Source organism: Cupressus sempervirens, chromosome 8 (genome assembly GCF_028749045.1).
Source record: "Cupressus sempervirens isolate cs-2001-9-10 chromosome 8, ASM2874904v1, whole genome shotgun sequence".
NCBI classification, from domain to species: domain Eukaryota; kingdom Viridiplantae; phylum Streptophyta; class Pinopsida; order Cupressales; family Cupressaceae; genus Cupressus; species Cupressus sempervirens.
The window spans coordinates 249,227,297-249,249,761 of record NC_143125.1 but is presented as its reverse complement, the minus strand read 5'-3'; the positions used below and the strand labels follow the sequence as shown (position 1 = coordinate 249,249,761).

Genomic DNA, 22,465 nt, shown 5'->3' with positions numbered 1-22,465 from the left:
ACTCTTGACTCTTTTATGAGTAAATCATGTTATAAACTTTAAGTTTAATGATCTATATTTTGAATGTTACAAGCTTTCACTTTCAGTAATTCAATGTGAATGTGTTGATTTTCTTTATAATCGTGAAAATAGATTAATTATCAATGTCATTGATCAAGTATACTAGATTCATACTATGAAATGATTTAGTTTTAGAATTATGTATATTTCTCTTTTTTTTAGTATATATAATGCATATATATATATATATATATATATATATATATATATATATATATATATATATATATATATATATATATATATATATATATATGCACGAATCCTCCACGAATCATAATTGGGAAAAAAAAAAAATCCCGAATCCACGGATCCGATTCACGTGCCCGAATCGGATTCGTGTCACGAATCGGCAACTAAGATATTTTTTATTATTTTTTTTATTTTTTTTTATAAATGTGATAAATAAAAGAATATCATTTATAAACTTGATCATATGAAATATTTAACATTAATCATCAATAAAATCATAGAATATAGTGAATATAAAATTATTTAAATATAATGATATAAAGAATTAATAAATGAATATAATTAATCTATGATATATATCAATACATGTACATATAATATAATCTACTACATATTAGAAGTATTTATGTATAAATATTATACAAATATATTATGAATTATATACTAACTACCAAATTTATTATGAGTTATATACTATTTCCTTAGATTCAATATTTTGATCATGAAGTAATGAGTGTTAATGTTGCTTATTGACAATCCTCGAGAAGGGGTCATTACAATAGACTCCGAAATAATTGTGGGTTTTTTCTATACTCATCTTTCCAACACCCACATAATTTGTAGCAATGATGGTATCCACTTGAACTATAAGTTCTCTACATTTACTTCATGAATGCCTCACTTTGCGATTTTGAAAATATCTTTAGTGGTTTTCTTGTGGTGCATGGGAAATTAATTACTTTCCAGACTACTGCCCCTTGACGACAACCCACTAGATATTGAACAATAGCCTCTAACAAATACATCTCTAATCATCTATTATTTATTTTATTCTATGTTGACGGTTTGATTCAGATTCAACAAACCCATTTACTAGGTGCAGCAAAATTTTGAAATTGGTTTTAGGTCCATTGTATATGTATGTATTATGTATGTATGTATCTATGTATGTATGCATGTATGTATACATGTATATGTGTGAGTGCAGCCTAGAAGCATGAATTAAGATTAGAATGTCACATAGTACCATTTCCCCCTTTGTCATTGATGGCAACTTCATCTGAAGCCAACTTGATACAAATAAATCTGAAATACTCTAAAATAAACTGCAAGAAACATACTCTGAAATAAAGCTGCTAGCTCTGACTTATTTTTCACCCTTTGACATTAATGACTAGAACGAATCCTACAAAATTGACTCAGGGCTGAAAGAATATGCCAATGAAACCATCCCCATGAGGGAATATTCCAATGCAGACAAGGTAAGAAATCTGACTTTGAAAGAGTGAACAAGCAAATGGCTGACAAGCAGCTGAAGCAGACAACCAGGCAGCTAAATTCAATTCTTTTTATTAATTTGAGTAATCCTCTGAGATTTATATGACATTGACCAATCAACCTTTGTCATCAATGACAACATACTCAACAGTTATCATAAGCATCCACATAAAAATCTACAAATAATACCTTGTAAATTGCTAGTACACAACATATATGACCAACAAAGAATTCAAACAGTTATCATAGAGTGATTAAGCTAGGACTCAAAAAAAACTACCAAAATGTTTACAAACATGTAAACATTTCCTGATGTTAAAATTTTCTGGGTATGTTCTCTTGTGCATGTAAGTAAGCCATGGAAATGTGACAAAAATAATTTAAGAATAAGTAAAACACACCTTAGCAAAATGAGCATGCATCAAGCATGCCTGCAAATAAGTTGCTCTTCTTACAAGTCGGAAGAAAGCTATATAGTTTCCTGACCTAGAAGCTCTGAAACCACAGAAAGCATACAGTTGAATTGCTGCTGTGTTACGAACATTGTTGAAACTTGAAATTGCAAAGCCTATTAGTATAATAAAGAATCTATTAACACTCTATATTAAAGCCATATGCATGATTCCTAAAAAGTAATTTCTACCAACCTTGCTACCTCTCGGGCAAATAAAACTTCTTTTGTATTCCTCATCTCAGAGGTCATCTTTGCCAGGTCAAGAGACAGCTCTGCAGGTTCGACCTAAGTAAATAAGCAAATGTGAATGTACACTACAATCAAAAACTTTTGATTCCCTAAAATTGGAATAACCTCAGGAAGAGAATCACCTTGTATCCAGGATGTTTGTCCAGCTTTAGGAGTCCATAATACCCTCTAAATTCCTGCTCAGTAAGAATAGGACTTCCATGCTTTCTATGGTCATCATACATTTGAAACAACTCTACAGATGCTTTATTCATCTGTTCTATGTTGAGGTGTGCATCAAAGCCTTCAGAAAATCCTTCTCCTTTTGTATATTCACATAACTCGTGCATAGCTACAATATGGAATCGTATCTAACATGGAACAGAAGCAACAGCATTAGCGACAACATTGGATGATATGTATGTAATAGTTTCTGAGGTCCAGATGACATTAGAAAAAAATTTCAAGCCAGACCATTTGTTCATGCATTGTTATGGCATCCTGGTTGAAAATGTGTTGAATTCTGAGGTCCATCCGAATTGCCCTCATTCTATCCCACAGGAAGTTGTAAATGTTCAAAAATTCATCATCATAGGACCGGTCCATGAGAGTAAGAATATGGTCCATGGTCATTTGCAAAACTCGCAATGGTCGTATTAATGAAGCTTCCCTTTCGGCTGTTCTGTTGTACTGTGCAGAAAGGCAAAGTGTGGTAAGCAATACAGCAGTGACAAACAAAAATGAGAGAAATGCCAAAACAAAAACAAAAATTTACCTTTTTGACAGCAAGGGATTTATCTGTCAGGTTTCTATCTCCATGTAAGCGCTCAAATTTGTCAAGATCGCCTTTCCGTTCCCGTTCTCCCCTTTCAGATTCTGGAGATCAAAATGAGCAGGATTATGCTACAGTTGAATGACCAAATAAATATTTTCACACCCCCCAGGTTTTAACAAATGTGTTTATCAGATTTGCTACAGATATGTTCCAATGCCATCTGGAAGTCTTTTGCTGGTCAAATAATGAAAATGGTAACTTATGGAAATTAATATGGACATTATCATACTACAATTTAATGTATGACTAGTTCAACAGTTTAATTAACATATTCATCAACCACTTTGAATGGCAAGATACCTCTAAGACATTTAGATTGACCAAAAGAGTTATCTTGTGTTCAAGAACCTCTGCAATGAACTTCACTGTGGAATGCATCAATTTAAGATAATTGAAAAAGCCATGGCCATTACATGATTGAACAAAAAAGTCAATTAATCATCAATGATACCCTTTATCAGATTTGGTCTTTCAGGTTACGTATATATTTATATGGCCAAAATCCTCTGCAATGGAATTATTGTGAACATATCTACCTGTAATTAGCCAATCGGCTATTATACTTGACACATTCACCGTTTTGGTGATGTCTTGCACTGATATTTTTTTGTGGCAACGGAATATTAAAACAGTATTTTTCTTACCGATTGAGTCACCCAAAAAAATCAGACTTAGATTAAAGGTAGCGTTCTTTAACTCCCTTCGTTTTTTTATGTGGGACCCGTATTGGTTGCCTTTGGTCAACCTCATCAAAATAGGTTTGATATTTTCTATTCCAAACACCTTTTCTCTCCATATACTTCCATTTCACACGAATTCTCCACTGACCAGACGCGTGCATACCAGTACTAAATTCATTACCATCTCCAAAGTGTTGTGTCGGTATACCACTTGCTAGTTGCTAAAATATATTCTTAATTTTATAGCTCACAGTATAACTCTGCGGATCTGATTTAAGCAAGCCAATCTGAAACGATCTAATTGTCAAGTTACTGAATTGTGCATGTAAGATATCGATTAATGTGAATGCCACTGATAGTTCGGGGAAATGGCCAATATTAGATTGCTTCCTAAATTGGCATTTTTACCATTGTGAAAAAGACAAGAAACAACAACATTACCCACCCAATATTGCAACCGACTCGGGTCTACCACCCAGACACAGTATAAATGCATGTGTAGACCCTCGTAGTTTAACACAGCACAGAACACAATTTCTCCCTCACTTAATTTGCCATTGAATATATAAAGCATTAATAATGACATCGCATAAACACTTTTAGATTGGCCAGGATTTTAATAGTCGAGAATTTAATGCTGAAAAAGACTAACCAGGATTGCTAAGATTTCTACAAAAATGAACACGTTGAAAGTCATCGAGCCAATCTGAACATTGTTGCCTCACTTTGTGTCCATGATAATCAAATTCAATGAAAATATTAAATCATTTCTCTCTGTGTTCAGAAATTATAATTTGACAAACCAGCTGTAGCCACCAAATCTGAAGCTTTGTCTAATTACACCTAAATATTCTGATGTTGAAAGAAACAGATTCAATACGTGGAAATGTACTACTCAAGCATTTGAAATCAATGAATTTTAATAGCTAATTTCTGAGTCTTTTCTTAACTTTGGCATCCTACAAAAAAATTTCTCAAATATTATTTTGGCATCAGGTGTGAATCGCAGTTTCATTCAAAATGTTCATTTGTAATGTAAGATAAAATATAGACCATCAAAAATATGAAAGAGTTTTCCTTTATGTAGTGTGACATCTTAGAACATAATAACATGCTTTTCTTTTCATTCTCTCTCTGTTTAGTAGCTCTATAACTATGAGTGCAACTGCAGTTTTTGGACCTTTAACTCATTAAATTGGAATATGGTATTGATTTCTTTCCATTCAACCCAATGAAAACATTCTTCCTACTTATTATTGTTCATATTGGAGCTCCTTGCTTGGAACCAATAAGAATCTATTGGAAACTAGAAATATTAGAAGTTGTCTTTTTCATTTTGTATTCTTTTTTGTTCATTTGGGGGCCATTTTTGTAGTTTTAGAATCGAGATTGCAGGTGCAGATTGATATCACACATTTGAATTTAATCCAAGGGAATGATACATTGTGTTTGTAAAGAGTCTTTACGCAAATTCAAATTATAATTCTTAAATCTATTTACATATTTACATTTTTTATTATTCTTACTAGAGAGGCTTTTGGTCCCACAAAAGTGTTTTGAAGCTTTGACCGAGGATACATTTTCCCTACTCCCTCCTCTATGGAGGGTGGTTATTTCCACATAAGATGCTTGAATACTAGCCTTGTTCAAGTCTCGTGGGTTGAGAGTTATTATTGTCCATTTGATGTGGGTGCAAAGGCCTCCAAAGTATTTTGTTATATGTAATGCACCTATTTGCTATAAACTATGGAGTCAAGCTTCATAATAGACAGATGTTAAAATTGTTGAATTGTCTAGCGACAAGTACAAGGAGAATGATAGAGAACATAGCAAGCGAAGAACAACTTGAAGAACATGTCTGTCCTATGTTGTATAGGCCAATGCATAATGCTAACAACAAACATATGGACAAAAGCAGGATTTGTCAATGGTGCTCTTGATGAAATAACCCAAGTTATTGACAGACCCGGCTCTAGCTTGCCTGACATTCTGATGTATACTGCATCAAGAATTGAAAATAACCATGGGCCACCATGGGACAAGGATGACCCTAACATTGTACCAATAAATCATGTGTTATTGGGAAGTCCAGAAAAAATACCAGTCACAATTGCATGTGCTATAACAATACACAAATCCCAAGAGCTGACATAATAGAAAACAACAATCAACATTGGAAGGACGGAGAGGCAGGGCTTAACATTTACAGTCAAGTCACTAAGTAGCCTTAAGATTCAACTGGTGTTTTCCTTTGAAAGATACTAAAAAATGCAAAAAATCCATATGCAATTCTAAGGAAAAAAAAGGAAGCTGACTTATGGAAACATTCTGTGTAAATGATTCAAAGATGAAAAATCAAAGAAATCATCTCCTTCGTGTACTTGTTAATACATATTTATACGATGGAAAAAAGGTAAATAAAATAAATAAAAATTTAAAAACTAAACGTTAACTTGATTTAATGTTTCACAGTGGTTAAATGGAATGTCAAATGTATATATCTCTATTGGCGTAACTATTCCACCTCCTTTTGGTACAAATTCTAGTAATTAAACTATACACGATAATACTACAACTGAATCAAAGAGAGTACAAACTATCTCACATCCTTATGAACCAATTTAATCTATTGGATTCATCCCAGATATGTTTCAGAGCATCTGATAGAATTTTCTAATGAAATAGACTAAGGAATATATCAACTTGTGACAATTAAAAGGGGAACAATTGGCTACAATTCAATTTATGAGAACTTAGTATCCTCAGAAATCTATTAAATTTATAACAGTGAACTTTAAGGTGTCTTTAAAGTGCTGTGTTCAAAAATCTCTATATTAGAATTCACTAACGAATATATCAAGCTGTAAGAATCAAAATAAACACTAGTGCAGTAAAATTCAGTGGATCGATTACTTTATTAGTTCATTACATCACTTCCCTTTATACAAACTGGCTTGGCATATTTTAAGGTATCTGAGAGGGTCCTTCAATGTCCAAGAGGTTATACAATGGAATTATCCGGCAGATAAATCATGTTGCAACAATCAAAATGGACACAATAATTCAAAGATGGAATAAATAAATTCCGTAAGATTCGCTCAAACAAGTTAGGTCTATATTCAGGATAGAGCCCTCTCGCTGGGGCATGTAAAGGAAAAATTGAATAGTTAATCATTTGCAGTATTGAGATTAATCTTTTTTGCATTAAGGTCTGGTTATTAGCTCCCTAGAGTGGTCTAGACTGAGGTATTGTTGTGTAGTCTCTGCTAGAGAATTTTCATTTGATTGCATTAATGTTTGGTAGCATCGGGAGCTATCATCCGTACATGTGTTGTTTTATGTTTCAATTGATCCTGTTCATTGTGTTTGTATTTGCATTTCTCTTCTACCTGCAAAGATCTTGTTGTTGTTCCTATTATTATTTGTATGGACCTAATCAAGTTGAATAAGGGAAGATTTCTGCAAAAAGTAGTAGCACTGCCTTTTCAATATGTGTGTTCCAAGTGCAGATCTCTCTTTATATTGTGGATGAAATGTGGATAGATATGTCCCGTGAAGGGAAATGTCTATTCATTAATATTTAATTAATGAAAATTTATAATTTAACTACACACACACACACACACAATTTATAATTTAACCACACACACACACATATAACTTCAGTTTATTCTCTTGAGTTTATCCAACTGAAGCTACCAAACATTAACACTCCCTCTTAGCTAGGGAGAATAAACACATGACCATTTATTACCTCAATGCAATATAAGAATATTTTGATCAGAAGATATTCAACATTTTCATATTACATTTGATATCATGAGTACTGGCCTCCAGAATATCGACATATGATATTCATCAAATACTCTAAGTAATCATATTGGGAGTAATGGCCTTCTGAATGTCATCTCATATGACATTCACCATGTACTCTTTGACCAATGGCCTCCCGAATGTTGAGTTGCAAGATATTCACAAAGTATTGTGAGTAATGACCTCTTGAATGTCATCTCATATGATATTCACAAAGTACTCTGTGTAAGGCCCTCTTGAAAATCAATTTGTGTGACATTCGCCATGTACTCAAAATGTTCATAAGGTATGTGCACACACATTCTCATAACGTTTACCATATGAACATCCACCATGCAAAGTATAATCTGTCATGATCAATATAAACATCGTAAGATATCCATCATAATAGAAAATTAAGATTTTGTAAGATCGTGACCTTTCAATAACTTCTGCAAATACAAGTGATAATCATTTAGAAATCGTCACTTCCTCATGTAAACAATTAATGTTCCCCATCTTTTAGACCCTCAATGAAGTTCTTAGCTTTTCATTCTTCGAAGGCTAAGTGGAGAAATATGGAGAAACAAATTAAATTAAAATCAATAAATAAATAAATCTAAAGGTGACTTTATATTTAATTAATTTAATTTTCTAGAAGCACAACTAATTATTGTATTGGAAAGGGGGAAGCTTCTAGAGAGTGCAATTAAATAATATTTTATTTCCTTCTATAAGAGTGAAGGAAAAGAATAAATAGAGGCAAGAACTTCATTGTTAGGCATCCGATTATTGTCAATTGCATTTGATATAAACTTGGGAGAAGAAACTAAGGGTTCCTAATTTTAGTTAGCCATTGGAGAGCGTCAATTCTTCAGTGTTGCAACCATTTGAGGTGGTGAAATATCCACTAAATTTGGCATTCAGAAGAGCTTCATTCTGGAGTTCTATCTGTGCTTAAATTGGAGAATACATTTATTGTTGGCTGCTACAGTGCCGCGAACAGTGACATAAACATTGTCGTGAACAATGCCATGAACAATACCCGTGCTACAGTACTTGGCTTAATTATAATTGCAATTTCATCTCCTTCATTGAGCGATTTATATATCAGGTTCTACAATCAATTTGCATCATTTAAATTGCTCATTTGGCATTGTAAAGGTGGTTGTCATAAGTAGCTGTAGATGCATATTTTATATCAGATTTATAATGTCATTTCTACTCATTTTTTTGGGGGGGTTGCAAAGCCAAGTGCCTTGTAATATTATGTTAACCATTGAATTAGAAAAAATCTTACTAATGGAGTGATAAGTTGCAGGCCTATATATTTGATGTAATGTGCATATTTATATCTTCCATGATTGACATAATAGTATGCATGCCAAGTGTTTAACAAAATACCAATTGGCTGTAAGTGCACATTTTTCATTTAGAATTCAACTATATGCATTTGAAAAGCCAAAAAAGAATTGCATATGCATTTAGTGCTTTTCTTAGATATAGTAGTAATCAATTACAGGCTTTTAAATTCCCTTTGATATCATTTCAAGCAAGCATAATCAGTCTAAAACTCAGAAACAAAAAGCATAGAGATCGTATTGGAAGTGTTTGACAATTTTCCTTGACCTACAAATCAACAAGTTGAGGTTCGAATTGACAAGGGGTATTACAGTGGTATCAAAGCTTGCTTGCAAAGTGTTTGACAAAATGTCAAACAACTGAATTAGTAAAGAATTTGGTATTTGTTGAAATTATAACCAGCTGGGGTTACACTGATATGAGAGCTTGCTTGCAAAATGTTTGACAAAATGTCAAACAATTGAATTTAAGAAGGATTTAGTGTTTCACGAAGTTATAACCGGTTGGGGTTATTACATTGGTATCAGAGTAGTGTCCTACCATCCTATGGGGTAGGAAAATATTAATTATTGTAAGATATGTTGTTGCATTTGGAGTGACTAGCACTCTAGCATTTTCTAGCCATGGATAGACATAAGAGGACTGACAGTTCTAGAATTCGGTGGAGTAATGAAGAAGTTAACGCGAAGATGAATGCTTTGCCAGAGAGTATGGAGAAACTTAAGCTTCATCAACAAAGATTGACAAAGAGCTTGTCGGATCCAAAGACAATTGAAAGGGCAGCAAGGTATATGGTTTTCGACTTTAGAAGGACGACATCGAGGTTGCAAGGAAGGAAGTTTGAGTTTTCCCCAACACGAGTCCCTAATGCAAATGTACTTATATTTAGTATGGCACCTGCTAGTCCTATTTGCAATGTTGACTATGGACCTATCTACAAGGACATGTGGTTGTGTTAGTGGCAGCAAAGGATGGCGACACCAAACTTCAACATGTTGAGGCTCCCAGAGATGTTGCTACAGTTAGTGCAGAGACAATTGATGCAGTTGTTACCACTAATACTTTTGGCTCTCTCAAGGACAGGATTATTATTGGAGATTTGTATGTGAGATTCCATGGTGTTGCTACAGTGCAAGAGGCAGCTGCTTCCTCAAGTGGGACCCAAACACGTATAGAGTCGCCTAGCTATGATGTTGGTGATGTGGGTGTTTCAGCGGAGTCAATAGATGTGGGTTTATGCTCTAGTACTACTGATTCGCAGCCTGGCGCTGAGTCATGTGTGCAGAGTTAGGAGTCTGCAGTTGACGCTTTGTCAAGAGATGTCAATGCAGATAGTATGGACACATCTAATGATCCATTTGATGATGCTATGAGATGTACTGGGTATGGCACCCCTTGTCAGATATTGAGTGATGACTCTGAGGTGGTTTTGGATAGGTACCAAGATCGATGCTTACACAATCTTACCATTGAGGTGGAAGCTAAGACATGCGAGGAGATTGATACGGCAAGGGCTTTCATTTCTTCGGATGAGGAGTTGGTTAAGTACATGGCAGTTGTATGTCGAATGCAAAATTGTGCAAGGAAGATAGCACCCGTATGAGCGATCTTGCGGTGGAGAAATCTGATTTAGTTTCCTATCTCGGTGCAATTAGTGAGACAGAGAGCTTGCATAGGAGTCAGGGATTACAAAGGCATCATGTGACTTGTCAACTAAAGGTGAGTGATAGTAACATTTCTTTAGCCCTTGAGCATTATGATGCTATCCATCAGATGTTAGCTCCATCTGGTTGGGGTGCTCCTATGTTTGATGAGCATAGTGATAGTACTCTTTCTCTAGCAAAGGTTCATATGCTTCGAGAGGCTGTTAGGATCTTGAAGCATAGTTACTCTCAGTTAGTTGCTAACAGGGACTACCTTCTGGAGTGGGGAAGCACCTGCTATGAGATGTTGTTAGGGAAAGAGGAGGAGGTGGTTGAGCTCACCTGAGAGCTTGAGGTGACTATGGACTCTCTTCAGTATACTCAGTTGGCTCTTCAGGAGTTAGTCACAGTTGGATAAGGTTACCATGGAGTTAGAACAGGTACAATCGACACCAGCCCTAGACCCTATTCAATTACATATTGTGGTTGGTGGTGAATTTTCTTCTACAGCTGAGGATGAGGGATGTGATGATGTGGCGAACACATTCGTCCAAGATATGAGTGTAGCATGTACAAAGGAGCTAAGAGCATCAGTGGAGACAGGCTCTCATGGTGATTTGCTTCCTTCTATTGAAAGTGAATCTATTTCTTCTTTTCATAAAGTTGGTAGCATTAGAAAGTTGGCATTGTCACATTTTCAAAGGGATCAGTTGTGGATTGCAGGGGACCAGATTGATGCTTCCACATAATTTCCACTATACTGAGTCATTCATGGAGTATTTGCTTGAGAGCTCGGATTTGCAAGAGGTTTCAGACAATATATCTGAGGGTACTCTCATTCAAGGCTCTCATGCTATACGACGATTGGTGAGGAAGATTATAGAGACCTTAGCTACAATGCTTCCCAATAGGGATTTGGTGGTTGGGTTTGCTGAGAGAGTTGCCCAAGATCCTGCCCGACCAGTAGTTTGGAGTCAAAGAGTGGAGCCATCTTCTGATTCCCAGTTTGATGATGATGAGATTACGAATTTTTATCGGCATTACACTGTGAGGAGTGCTCATCACTTTTCTTTTGACCCACAGGTAGAGGACTTGGTTTTCAGCATTATGGATGGTGATAGAAGGTTTGGTATTCATTATACCCCAGAGGGCGTACTTCTCCGCCAAGGGATGGAGATTCTGAGATACAGGGTATTGTGAAACAGTTGGATGTGCTAGAGAATGCGATGAATCAAAATCACAAACAGATGACCCAACTGATTTCGAATCCGAGATTTGAGCAAAGCATAATATTGTTTTTTCGAAAAGCAAAGTGTGATGATACAGTTGCAGCTTCAGATTTGAGGGACATTTCTTATGAGACACTGCATGAGTTGAGCACAATTGAGGTGGATTGTGATGAGAATTCATGTCAGGTTAAGTCAAATGATGTAGTTGTTAGCATGAGTTTCTCGAATCATGTATTTGATGGCAATGCAGCAATAGTGGGAGTAGGAGCATGCGAGGATATTGTCATATCAGCAGCCACTTCTGTGTCGATTGAACCATCCAACGAGGAGTTTAGCAGTATGCATGCGGTTGTAAATGTGTGCTCTGATGATAGTACACTTGTTATTGCTAATGAGGTGAGTGATATAGTGACAGAGTCATGTTATACTATCGATCAACAAAGTGTTGTTTTTCACTTTATGGACAATACTATGTTCGACATTAATGCAACATTGTCTTATGACACTCTGATGTTTGAGGTTGATGTTGACCACTCAATTGAATGGAGTTGAGCTCAATTTTCACCATCTCTAAAAATTCAATTTTGTCTTGCGGTCATTGGTAATGTTCCTGTGTCTATAAATTTTGATGTGTCTACACCTATTGTTGATACAGCTGGCATAAGTGCATATGGCTCTCATGTAGCTATGTCTCTTCAAAGGATTGTTGATCAGGATTCCACTCCAGTATATATTATATGGGTGGGGACCAAGATGAAGATATTTCTTGTGGGGTTTTCTTTCAGTGATATTCTAACTCCTACATCATTAACATAGGTTTTGAGTTCTATACTACAAGTTATGTTGTTGGTCCTAATGATGTTAGTGGTATGTAAGGGTGTCACATACTACTTCATTTGGGATCCAGGTGGAGGTTGGAGTTCATTGTGTTGCCGAATTGCTTAAGGACAAGCAATTTCAGGGAGGGTGGACTGTAATGTTCCCCATCTTTTAGACCCTCAATGGAGTTCTTAGCTTTTCATTCTGCAAAGGCTAAGTGGAAAAATTTAAAAAATTAAATTAAATTAAAGTGAATAAATAAATAAATCTAAAGGTGACTTTATATTTAATTAATTTAATTTCCTAGAAGCACAACTAATTATTGTATTGGAAAGGGGGAAGCTTCTAGAGAGTGCATTTTCTAAAAGCACAACTAATTAATTACTGTATTGGAAAGGGGGAAGCTTCTAAAGAGTGCAATTAAATAATATTTTATTTCCTTATAGAAGGGTGAAGGAAAAGAATAAATAGAGATGAGAGCTTCATTGTTAGGCATCCGATTATTGTCAACTGCATTTGATATAAACTTGGGAGAAGAAACTAAAGGTTTCTAATTTCAATTAGCCATTGGACAACATCAATTCTTCAATGTTGCAACCATTTGAGGTGGTGAAATATCCACTGAATTTGAAATTCAGGAGAGCTTCATTCTGGAGTTCTATTTGTGCTTAAATTGGAGAATACATTTATTGTTGGCTGCTACAGTGCTGTGAACAATGACATAAACAGTGCCATGAACAGTACCTGCACTACAGTACTTGGCTTGATTATGATTGCAATTTCATCTCCTTCATTAGGCGATTTGTATATCAAGTTCTACAGTCAATTTGCATCATTTAAATTGGTCATTTGGCATTGTAAAGGTGACTGTCATAAGTAGCTCTAGATGCACATTTTATATCAGATTTATAATGTCATTTCTACTAAGCTTTTTTGGGGGTTGCAAAGCAAAGAGCCTTGGAATATTATGTTAAGCATTGAATTAGAAAATATCTCACTAAAGGAGTGATAAGTTGCAGGTCTATATATTTGATGTAATGTGCATATTTATATCTTCCATGATTGACATAATAGTATGCATGCCAAGTGTTTGACAAAATACCAATTGACTATAAGTGCACATTTTTCATTTAGAATTCCTCTATATGCATTTGAAAAGCCAAAAGAGAATTGCATATGCATTTAGTTCTTTTCTTAAATATAGTAGTAATCAATTACAGGCTTTTAGATTCCCTTTGATATCATTTCAAGCATGCATAATCAATCTAAAACTCAGAAACAACAAGCATAGAGATCGTATTGGAAGTGTATGACAATTTTCCTTGGCCTACAAATCAATAAGTTGAGGTTCGAATTGACAAGGGATATTACAGTGGTATCAAAGCTTGCTTGCAAAGTGTTTGACGAAATGTCAAACAACTGAATTCTTCAAACAATTGAATTTAAGAAGGATGTGGTGTTTTACAAAGTTACAACCGGTTGGGGTTATTACACACAAGGCCCAAATAGTCATGAAATGACACTCATGAATCATAGTCTTCTAACTGCTGAAATTTCTTGATTATTGGAGAATCCATATTGACATGGTCCACCCCCTCGAAATCAATACGACTAAAATCATCAAAGTTGACTAAAGTATATCCTCTATCTTCTCCCTCTCTTTCTAAGGTTTTCTCTTATGAAGTGTCAAACTCCCTCTGAATTTGATATCAATTTTCCTTTTCCTGCAAGAACATCCCCAAAGAGAAAGCAAAAGATCATGGCAAATAGCTCTTATAGTACATACAGAAATACAAATAAGAGATTAACTACAAAAAGTAAATAAAGGTAGTTCTCAAGATATAATAATCAGAAAATACTTATCTCAATTAATATCCTTTAGAGGTAGTATCTCTAAAAATGGATCTTCATGAGGCACTTGGATTACTCGTACTTTGACTTCTCATAGAGACTTTATTTCAACTTCTTTATATAAATATAAATATCTCATAAATCTTATTATCAGTTTTGTTATGTATTCTTATATCCTTCCATTTCATACCCTTTCTATTTAATTTGTTATATTTGTTTCACTAATCAATACTAAACATTTATCTCAGAAAACATGATTCTTTTACTTAATGGTCCATACCTCCTTTTAATCAATAAACCATGCACCATTAAGTAAGCTACACCCCACTCACCTCATAAATCCTTCCTAGGATGTCCACTCCAATGGAATGACTTTGCACTTGTGTCTAAGTTGATATAATATCACATTTCCCTTTAATAGTTGGTATAGGTTGATACACTACCAAATCTCTCCCTCCTTATAATTTCGATGACATTGTATATTATTGTTTCTTTGTTGTGGGCCCTTCTTTCCCGCGTGGCAGACCCACTATACATAATGTATAATTTAAAACTTACTTAGGTGCCTACTAACGTACATGCTTCCCACTAATGCCATGTAGACATATCTGATGGAATAATTGTCATTGATGTCAAAGGAAATGGAAGATAGCAATTGAACTGTAGAGAAACCAGTGCTCTATAAAGATGACTGAAGGAATAGATTGGTTGATAGAACTATGAGAGAAACAAATCTCACTAACTATATAATACATCGAGATGAAAAGAATTGAATAAGCCTTAGAAAGCAAATACATACATTGATTAAAGTGAACAGTTACTATTGACATATGGAGGGACTGCACAATAATGTAAACATTGATGAGTTTATTAACAGCAAAATGGCAAGTCTATATGCCATCCACTGACAACAATGCAGTAAACAGCAAGTAGTAACTAAGGAATAAATTGTCTTATTATGTACGCAGCAAGATCTAGCCAGAGAACCATGGGACATGGTATTTCAGTCAAGAAGGAATATAGAAGGACCCATGTTTGAAGTTTCTACAGCAACCTATATGATGACGATGATGCACAATAGATTACACGGATATAAAAATATGATTGATGGCAGTGATAAAATGAAAATATAAACAATAAACATCATTCTCAGTAATAAACAAAGCCTTCAGTGAAAACAATGAAATGAAGTCATGATACAATAAACAAAACAATAAAAGAGAAATAGCGGTGCTAATAATCTTCTTAAAAGAAACTCATGTCAGAGCAGTACTATGGCTCGGGAGTAGTTTATAGTTGTGTTAGATTCCCCCTTACCCCTGACACATGTGAATGAAGCAATGACAATGAAGAAAGAATAACAATGAAACCATCACTGAAGATATCAATAATCTATTTATGGTATTGTCCGGACTCATTGAAAATTCCACAGATGGGAAGAGAGTAAAATTAAGGAAAGGTGATCACAAATATATCCAATTACGTGAGCTAGCAATAACTTGAGGCCCCGATAAAATGGAAAATATAATGAATAGTGACAATTTTAGAAGGCATGTGAATTCATTTGAAAGCCACATCACATACAAGATATATTATTATATGCAACGTCGGTATTGGATAGGTCTGGAGTTTGCAGCGTCAGCATCGACATCTAGAGTATGCAACGTTAGAGTTTGATATGTCTGGAGTTGAGAAGATGCAACAATAATATTTATTTGGAACTATTTGAAATGCATATATGCATGACTACAGTTTTATCAGGCACATCCCAAATTCATTGTAGGTTCTTCGAAGCTCAACCTGGTTGTCGTCCATTTATTTGGGTACCTCAATTTTCGTGCCTCAATTTTCGAGACAAAGGATCCAAAAACCGACAACATATTCTTTTTGGGTTTTCGAGCTCTCTTCTAGGTCATCTTTCAAATTTTTTGGGTTTTCCATTTTTTTACCTCGAAGAACGTGCCTTCACAGATTTTCACATGCCACGACACCTCTAACAGACATTTTGCTCAAGCACAACTCAAAATTCAATGGTCAAAATTATGGCACTTGGAAGCAGCGGACCATAGCAGTTTTTGAATATCAAAATACCAATCAAATTGTTTTGGGTGTTACGAAGCGTCCGACTGCTCCTGGTACTAATCAGGATACATGGAATCAGAATAATCGAGAGGCAATTCTTCTCAAATTATCTGTGGCTGATGATCAACTCTCTTAGACTCCATCTGGCAAGTCAGCTCTCGAGATATGGGCACATCTCAAAGGTCTTCATGAGACTTTTGACAAAAGCAATGCTTTCTTTTTGAAGAACACTCTGTTTTCTATTATCGTGGATGAGTGAACCTCACTCCAGGCACACCTAAATAGGATTCAGGAAATTCATGATCAGTTGCTTGCCATCAGTCACAAGGTGGAGGAAGAGGACAATGTAGATATCACTCTTCGGAGTTTACCAACGTCCTACAAGCATTTTATCGAGACTCTCAACATCACGTCTTTTGGTGTTGATCTGAAGTTCACCGACTTTTAATCACTTCTGCTTCAACAAGATCGGTGGAAACAACAGTTCAGTAGCAATTCCAGCTCCACCTCCACAGAGCAAGCCTTTGTTGCTAAATCCTTTTAGAAGGATAAACGCAAGTCTACGTCATTGTAATATCCCTAGCAAGATATTTGTTGATTTGTAATGTCCCCATTTTAGCAGTTGACCAAGTGTGTGCGCGTTAGCCTTGTTCTAAATGGTCCCGAGGGCTAACGAAGGGTTTAATGGGATCCTGGAGTGTTTGGCCTAGTCATTTCCAGTTTGGGCCAAAACGAAGTTGATTTACTCAGTTTCAGGCATACTTACTATTTTTAGTAAGTCAGCAGGACACAGTGCAGCTCAATTTTGGTGATTGGATTTGATACTCCTCGGTGAGAGCTTTCCGATGAGCTATCACTCGCATTATTCGGAGTCCGATTGCTAATACATTTTAATGCCTGAAGTTTTATTAAAGTAACGTCTAATTTAATTGTAAAATATTAAAGTGTTACTTTAATATTTATTTTATGGGGATGTGTACCCAAGGGAGACATAAGGGGTATTTTAATATATGTTTTATATACTACACATCTTTTATCCCACATTGCCCATATGAGTTGAGCGGACCCTTGTAAATAGAATAAAAGGAAGCATTTGTGGCTTCATTAGCCAGGTTGAATATGAGAAGAAATTGGTGTGTGAGTTGCAGCTCCGTTCTTGGCATTTGAGGACGTTTATCCTCTCTTGTAACATTCTAGATGTCATTCCCTTAGGGTTTGGCCTTTGGAATTCTTTGTTATTGGCTTCATTATCAGGCAATTTAGTTGCATTTCCAGCTACAGGCAAATTTGGTATTTTGCTCATATCTTCTTCACTACTTTTCCGATGCTTATGCCACTTTAAGGGAATGATATTACAAAGGTAGTGGACTGATTGAAGGACAAAGCACTGTAGCAGCAAGTTCGAAAGCATGGGCTGGAGTATTATGTCAATACTGCTAAAGTAATTAGTGAGTTGATAAATCTACCATGTATTTGGTTTTATGAATTCTGAAAATAACATTTTATTAGCAGCAATTCATTTCCACTTTGCATATTATTGTAGTTTCTTTCTTGTTTATGTTGTATGATACCAATTCCATGCACAAAACACAACAAACAAATAAACGTTTGATTTCCGGAGTTATAAGGGGTTTAAAACATTAAACGGAGAAATAAGAGGTTGAATGCAAACTGTTTGACAAAATTCCTTTCAGCAAATTGGTTTAGTTTTTTGGGACATCCAGGGGTGCCCATTACAGTGGTATCAGAGCTATAAGTCCTGTCATCCTGTGGAGGTCTTATAGGGAATTTGGAACAGCCGGATAGAGGGAAAAGTGTTTGACGAAATGTCAAAACACTAAAATCAGAAAAAAAAAACACAGGCTAAGCATTTATGTTTGAGCATGCGACAGGGGCCTTATAATTTCCGCGATACCAGAGCAAGACAAAATAGGATTTCAGACTTGCAAAGCAAACAGTCTAGTACATCCGTGCAGGGGGACATTGAATCCAACCATACAGACACAGAGGAGATATTCTTTGATCAAGACAACAATATGGGTGATCGAGATGACAGGAATACAGGATTAGGTGGAGGTGGGAATGCCGGTCCAGATCAAGGGGACGTAATGTTCAAACAATTATTGGATACATTAGAGCAGGGGCAGCGTATGCAGCAGGAGCAGAATAGGCGAATGGACATGATGTTGCAGCTCATGGCTAGACAGATGGGTGTCAATATTAATCCAAGTGATGCCAACAACAGAAACAATAACAATGAGGGAAACAATAATAATGGGGGAAACAATAACCATGGAGGCCAAGGCAACAACAATGGTCCTGAGAATAACATTAATGGTAATAATGGACACAGCAACAATGGGAATGAGGCTAATAACTTTAGACACGTTGCATGCCCAGCGCGGACTGCGAGCTCGAGACCTCTTCTACCCACCTTCCCACCCAGAGATCCGGTTCAACCAGTAAACGAACCGCAGATTACCGAGTTACAGGATCAGTTCAGGAGGGACTGGGAGGCTAGTGGACCGGAGTTTCAGGCGGATATTTCCTTCAGAGATTATATGGACTTGAGGATGAGACACATGCCTAGAGCAAGAGGGAGGAATCAAAACTTTGAGCTGAGAAAGAAAGTTGGAAAACTTTCCTTACCTTATTATGATGCTTCAGGGAAGATGACTGCACGAGCTTGGGTGCAGAAGGTAGATGCATACTTGCAGCTAAATCCTATGCCTGAGGAGGAGGCTATCAAGTATGCCGCTATGCACTTGGATGGCGTTGCACATGAATGGTGGCATCATGGCATGGTGACTTTGGGGCATAATCAGATTACATCCTATGAGGAATTCACCGAAACATTGATTGAGAGATTTGACACTAGGGATCCCGAGTTACATTTCAAGGAACTAGCACAGTTAAAACAGTCAGGTTCTGTGGATGCTTACATTGCCGAGTTTCAGCGGTTGTCTGTACTTGTTACTGATATCTCTCCTAAGAGATTGGTGGTGTTATTTTGTGATGGTCTTGTTGATCCATTACGAGGTTGGGTGAAGGGACATGATCCACTCACCTTAGCTGAAGCAACTAAAAAAGCACGAGATTTAGCCCCTTTGGTATACAAAGGAAAAAACCATTCAACAGATTCTTCCTACCGCAAGGACAAAACACCGTTTTAGAAAGAGTATAGCAAACCCAAAGAAGGATCAAAAGGACTAGACAATGAAACCTTGAATGAACTTCGAAAGAAGAAGCTGTGCTTCCATTGTAGAGAGCCTTGGGACTTATCTCATAAATGTTCTCTCAAGGCTAAGGCAAATCAAATGGAGTATTTTTCAGCAGAAGATTCAGAGTCAGAGGGGGAGGATCAGCACTCCGATTCAGATGAGGGTAACACTATAGAGGAGAGCAGCATTCCTAAGAATGATAGATCGTTGGCACGCTTGACAGGGGCCCAAAAGGCAATCACGTTTAAGGTCAGGGGTACTATCCAGGGGCAAAAAGTGATATCTTATTGGCACTAGGGCTACACAACTTCATAGATGCACAATTGGTAGCCAAGAGAGGGTTACAGACAGAGGAGCATGATGGGTTTAGAGTCATGGTGGCTAACGGTGACAAATTATTATACACTCGGAAGATATCTAATCTTCACATCAGGTTTGGAGATGGCTACGAGTTGAAGGATGAGTTCTATGTTGTGGACATGGGAGATTATGATGTCATCCTCGGCATGACATGGATGGCTTCACTAGTGGAGTTCACACTCAACCTAGCGAAATTGGAGATGAGATTCCAGCATGAGGGCAGAACTATGGTACTTAGAGGTCTTTCAGATGGAAGTTACAGAGTAGTGTCCTTGAGGAGAATGCAGAGACTTTTTCGTCATGATGATATAGAGTGGGCGGCAGAGTGCTACATTATGCCAACTTCACCAGAGCCACAAGAAAAGAGTCATCCACCAGATATCCAGAAGATACTTGATAGACACGCTAAAGTATTTAGCGATATTCCTCATGGGGTTCCTCCTGACAGAGGGATGGAACATGTTATTGAGCTCGAGGAGGGAGCCAAACCAGTTATGATTACTCCCTATCGTCATCCTAAGAAACACAAGGATGAGATAGAGAAGGCAATTAAGGATTTGTTGGAGATGGGGCATATCAGGCCCAATAAGAGCCCCTTTGCTTCAGCAGTAGTATTGGTAAAGAAGAAGGATGGGACGATGCGCATGTGCATCGATTACAGGGCACTGAATAAGAAAACAATTAAAAACAGGTATCCCATTCCTAGGATTGATGAGCTGATTGATGAGTTGCATGGGGCATGCTTCTTCACCAAAATTGATTTGCGATCCGGATACCATCAGATCAGGATGAGAGCAAAGGACATTGAGAAAACATCCTTCCGATGTCACTATGGCCACTTTGAGTTCATGGTTATACCATTTGGTCTAACCAATGCACCCGCTACATTTCAAAGTTGTATGAACCAGGTATTCAGGAAGCAGCTGAGGAGATTTGTCTTGATCTTCTTTGATGACATCTTGGTCTTCAGTAAGACCTGGGAGGAGCACTTACATCATCTGGAGGAGGTGTTATCTATTCTGGAGAGAGAGTCATTGTATGCCAAGGAATCTAAATGTGAGTTTGGCATGATTGAGCTCCTTTATCCTGGGCATATCATTAGTGCAGATGGCCTTCGGGTTGATCCCGAAAAGATTAGAGCTATTGTAGATGGCCTACTCCCACAAACCTTACACAGCTTAAGGGATTCTTTGGTTTATGTGGTTTTTATAGGAGGTTTGTTAAGGGATTCTCACAGATTGCTACACCCTTGACAAATCTTACCAGGAAAGGAGCCTTCATGTGGACAGGGGCAGCACAGAGGTGTTTTGAGCATTTCAAGCAGGTAATGTCTTCATGTCCAGTTCTAGCTCTACCGGATTTCACGAAGCCTTTTGAGCTTCATTGTGATGCATCAGGTGATGGGATTGGAGCAGTATTGATGCAGGAGAAGCATCCCATTGCATTCGAGAGTAGGAAGCTCCGGGGAGTTGAGAAGAGTTATTTTGTCTATGACCGGGAGATGTTGGCCATAATGCATGCATTGGCCAAATTTCGATCATATTTGGTAGGTGGATGTTTTGTGATCAAGACTAATCACAACAGTATTAAATACTTCATGAACCAGCGTGATCTTAATGACCGGCAACAAAAATGGGTGACTAAATTGCAAGCTTATGACTTTGACATAGAGTTTGTCAAAGGTAAGAAAAATGTGGTGGCTGATGCCTTATCTTGGAGACCTCACTTATGTGCTCTGGCAGAGATTTTAGGAGATTGGAGAGATCAGATTATAGCAGAGTATGTCGGAGATGCTTGGGCTTCTGGATTGATTTCAGGTACCATACAGGATGATCACTATGAGGTGATAGATGGATTGATCAAAGTTCAGGACAGGGTTTATTTGATTTCGTCATCACATTTGAGAGAGGCAATACTGAAGGCATTTCATGATGCACCCACAGCTGGACATTCGGGGGTCTTCAAGACCTACAGGCAGATCCGAGAGCGGTTTTCATGGAAAGGGCTCAAGGATGATGTTCAGAGGTATGTCAGGGAGTGTGTGGTTTGTCAACAGAATAAGGGAGAGCACACATTTCCTGCAGGTTTATTACAGCCCTTGCCCATTTCTGATAGGAAATGGGAAAGTATTTTGATGGACTTCATCACTGGTTTACCACGAGTGCAGGGAAGAGATTGCATCTATGTGGTGGTGGACCGCTTGACGAAGTTTGCTCACTTCTTTGTTATTCCGTCCACTTACACAGCAGCACAGGTGGCAGATCTTTTCTTTAGAGAGATATTCAGGTTACATGGGCTGCCCAGATTCATTGTCAGCGACCGGGATAGTAAGTTTATCAGTGTTTTTTGGCAAGAGTTGTTTAGGTTGTGTGGTATAGA

The 22,465-nt window shown here is 36.9% G+C and overlaps 1 protein-coding gene across 1 annotated transcript in view; it reads right to left on the bottom strand.

Annotated features, from left to right (window-relative positions):
* The window catches only part of SAC3B (SAC3/GANP/Nin1/mts3/eIF-3 p25 family), a 92,754-nt gene that overhangs the window by 30,054 nt on the left and 40,235 nt on the right, over positions 1 to 22,465 (bottom strand). Inside the window, exons 4-8 of the mRNA XM_089797353.1 lie at positions 2,988 to 3,088; positions 2,687 to 2,902; positions 2,356 to 2,583; positions 2,178 to 2,269; positions 1,932 to 2,025 (exon numbers count right to left, since the gene is read on the bottom strand). Coding sequence (XP_089653479.1) covers positions 1,932 to 2,025; positions 2,178 to 2,269; positions 2,356 to 2,583; positions 2,687 to 2,902; positions 2,988 to 3,088 — 731 coding nt within the window. The remainder of the gene's footprint in view (positions 1 to 1,931; positions 2,026 to 2,177; positions 2,270 to 2,355; positions 2,584 to 2,686; positions 2,903 to 2,987; positions 3,089 to 22,465) is intronic.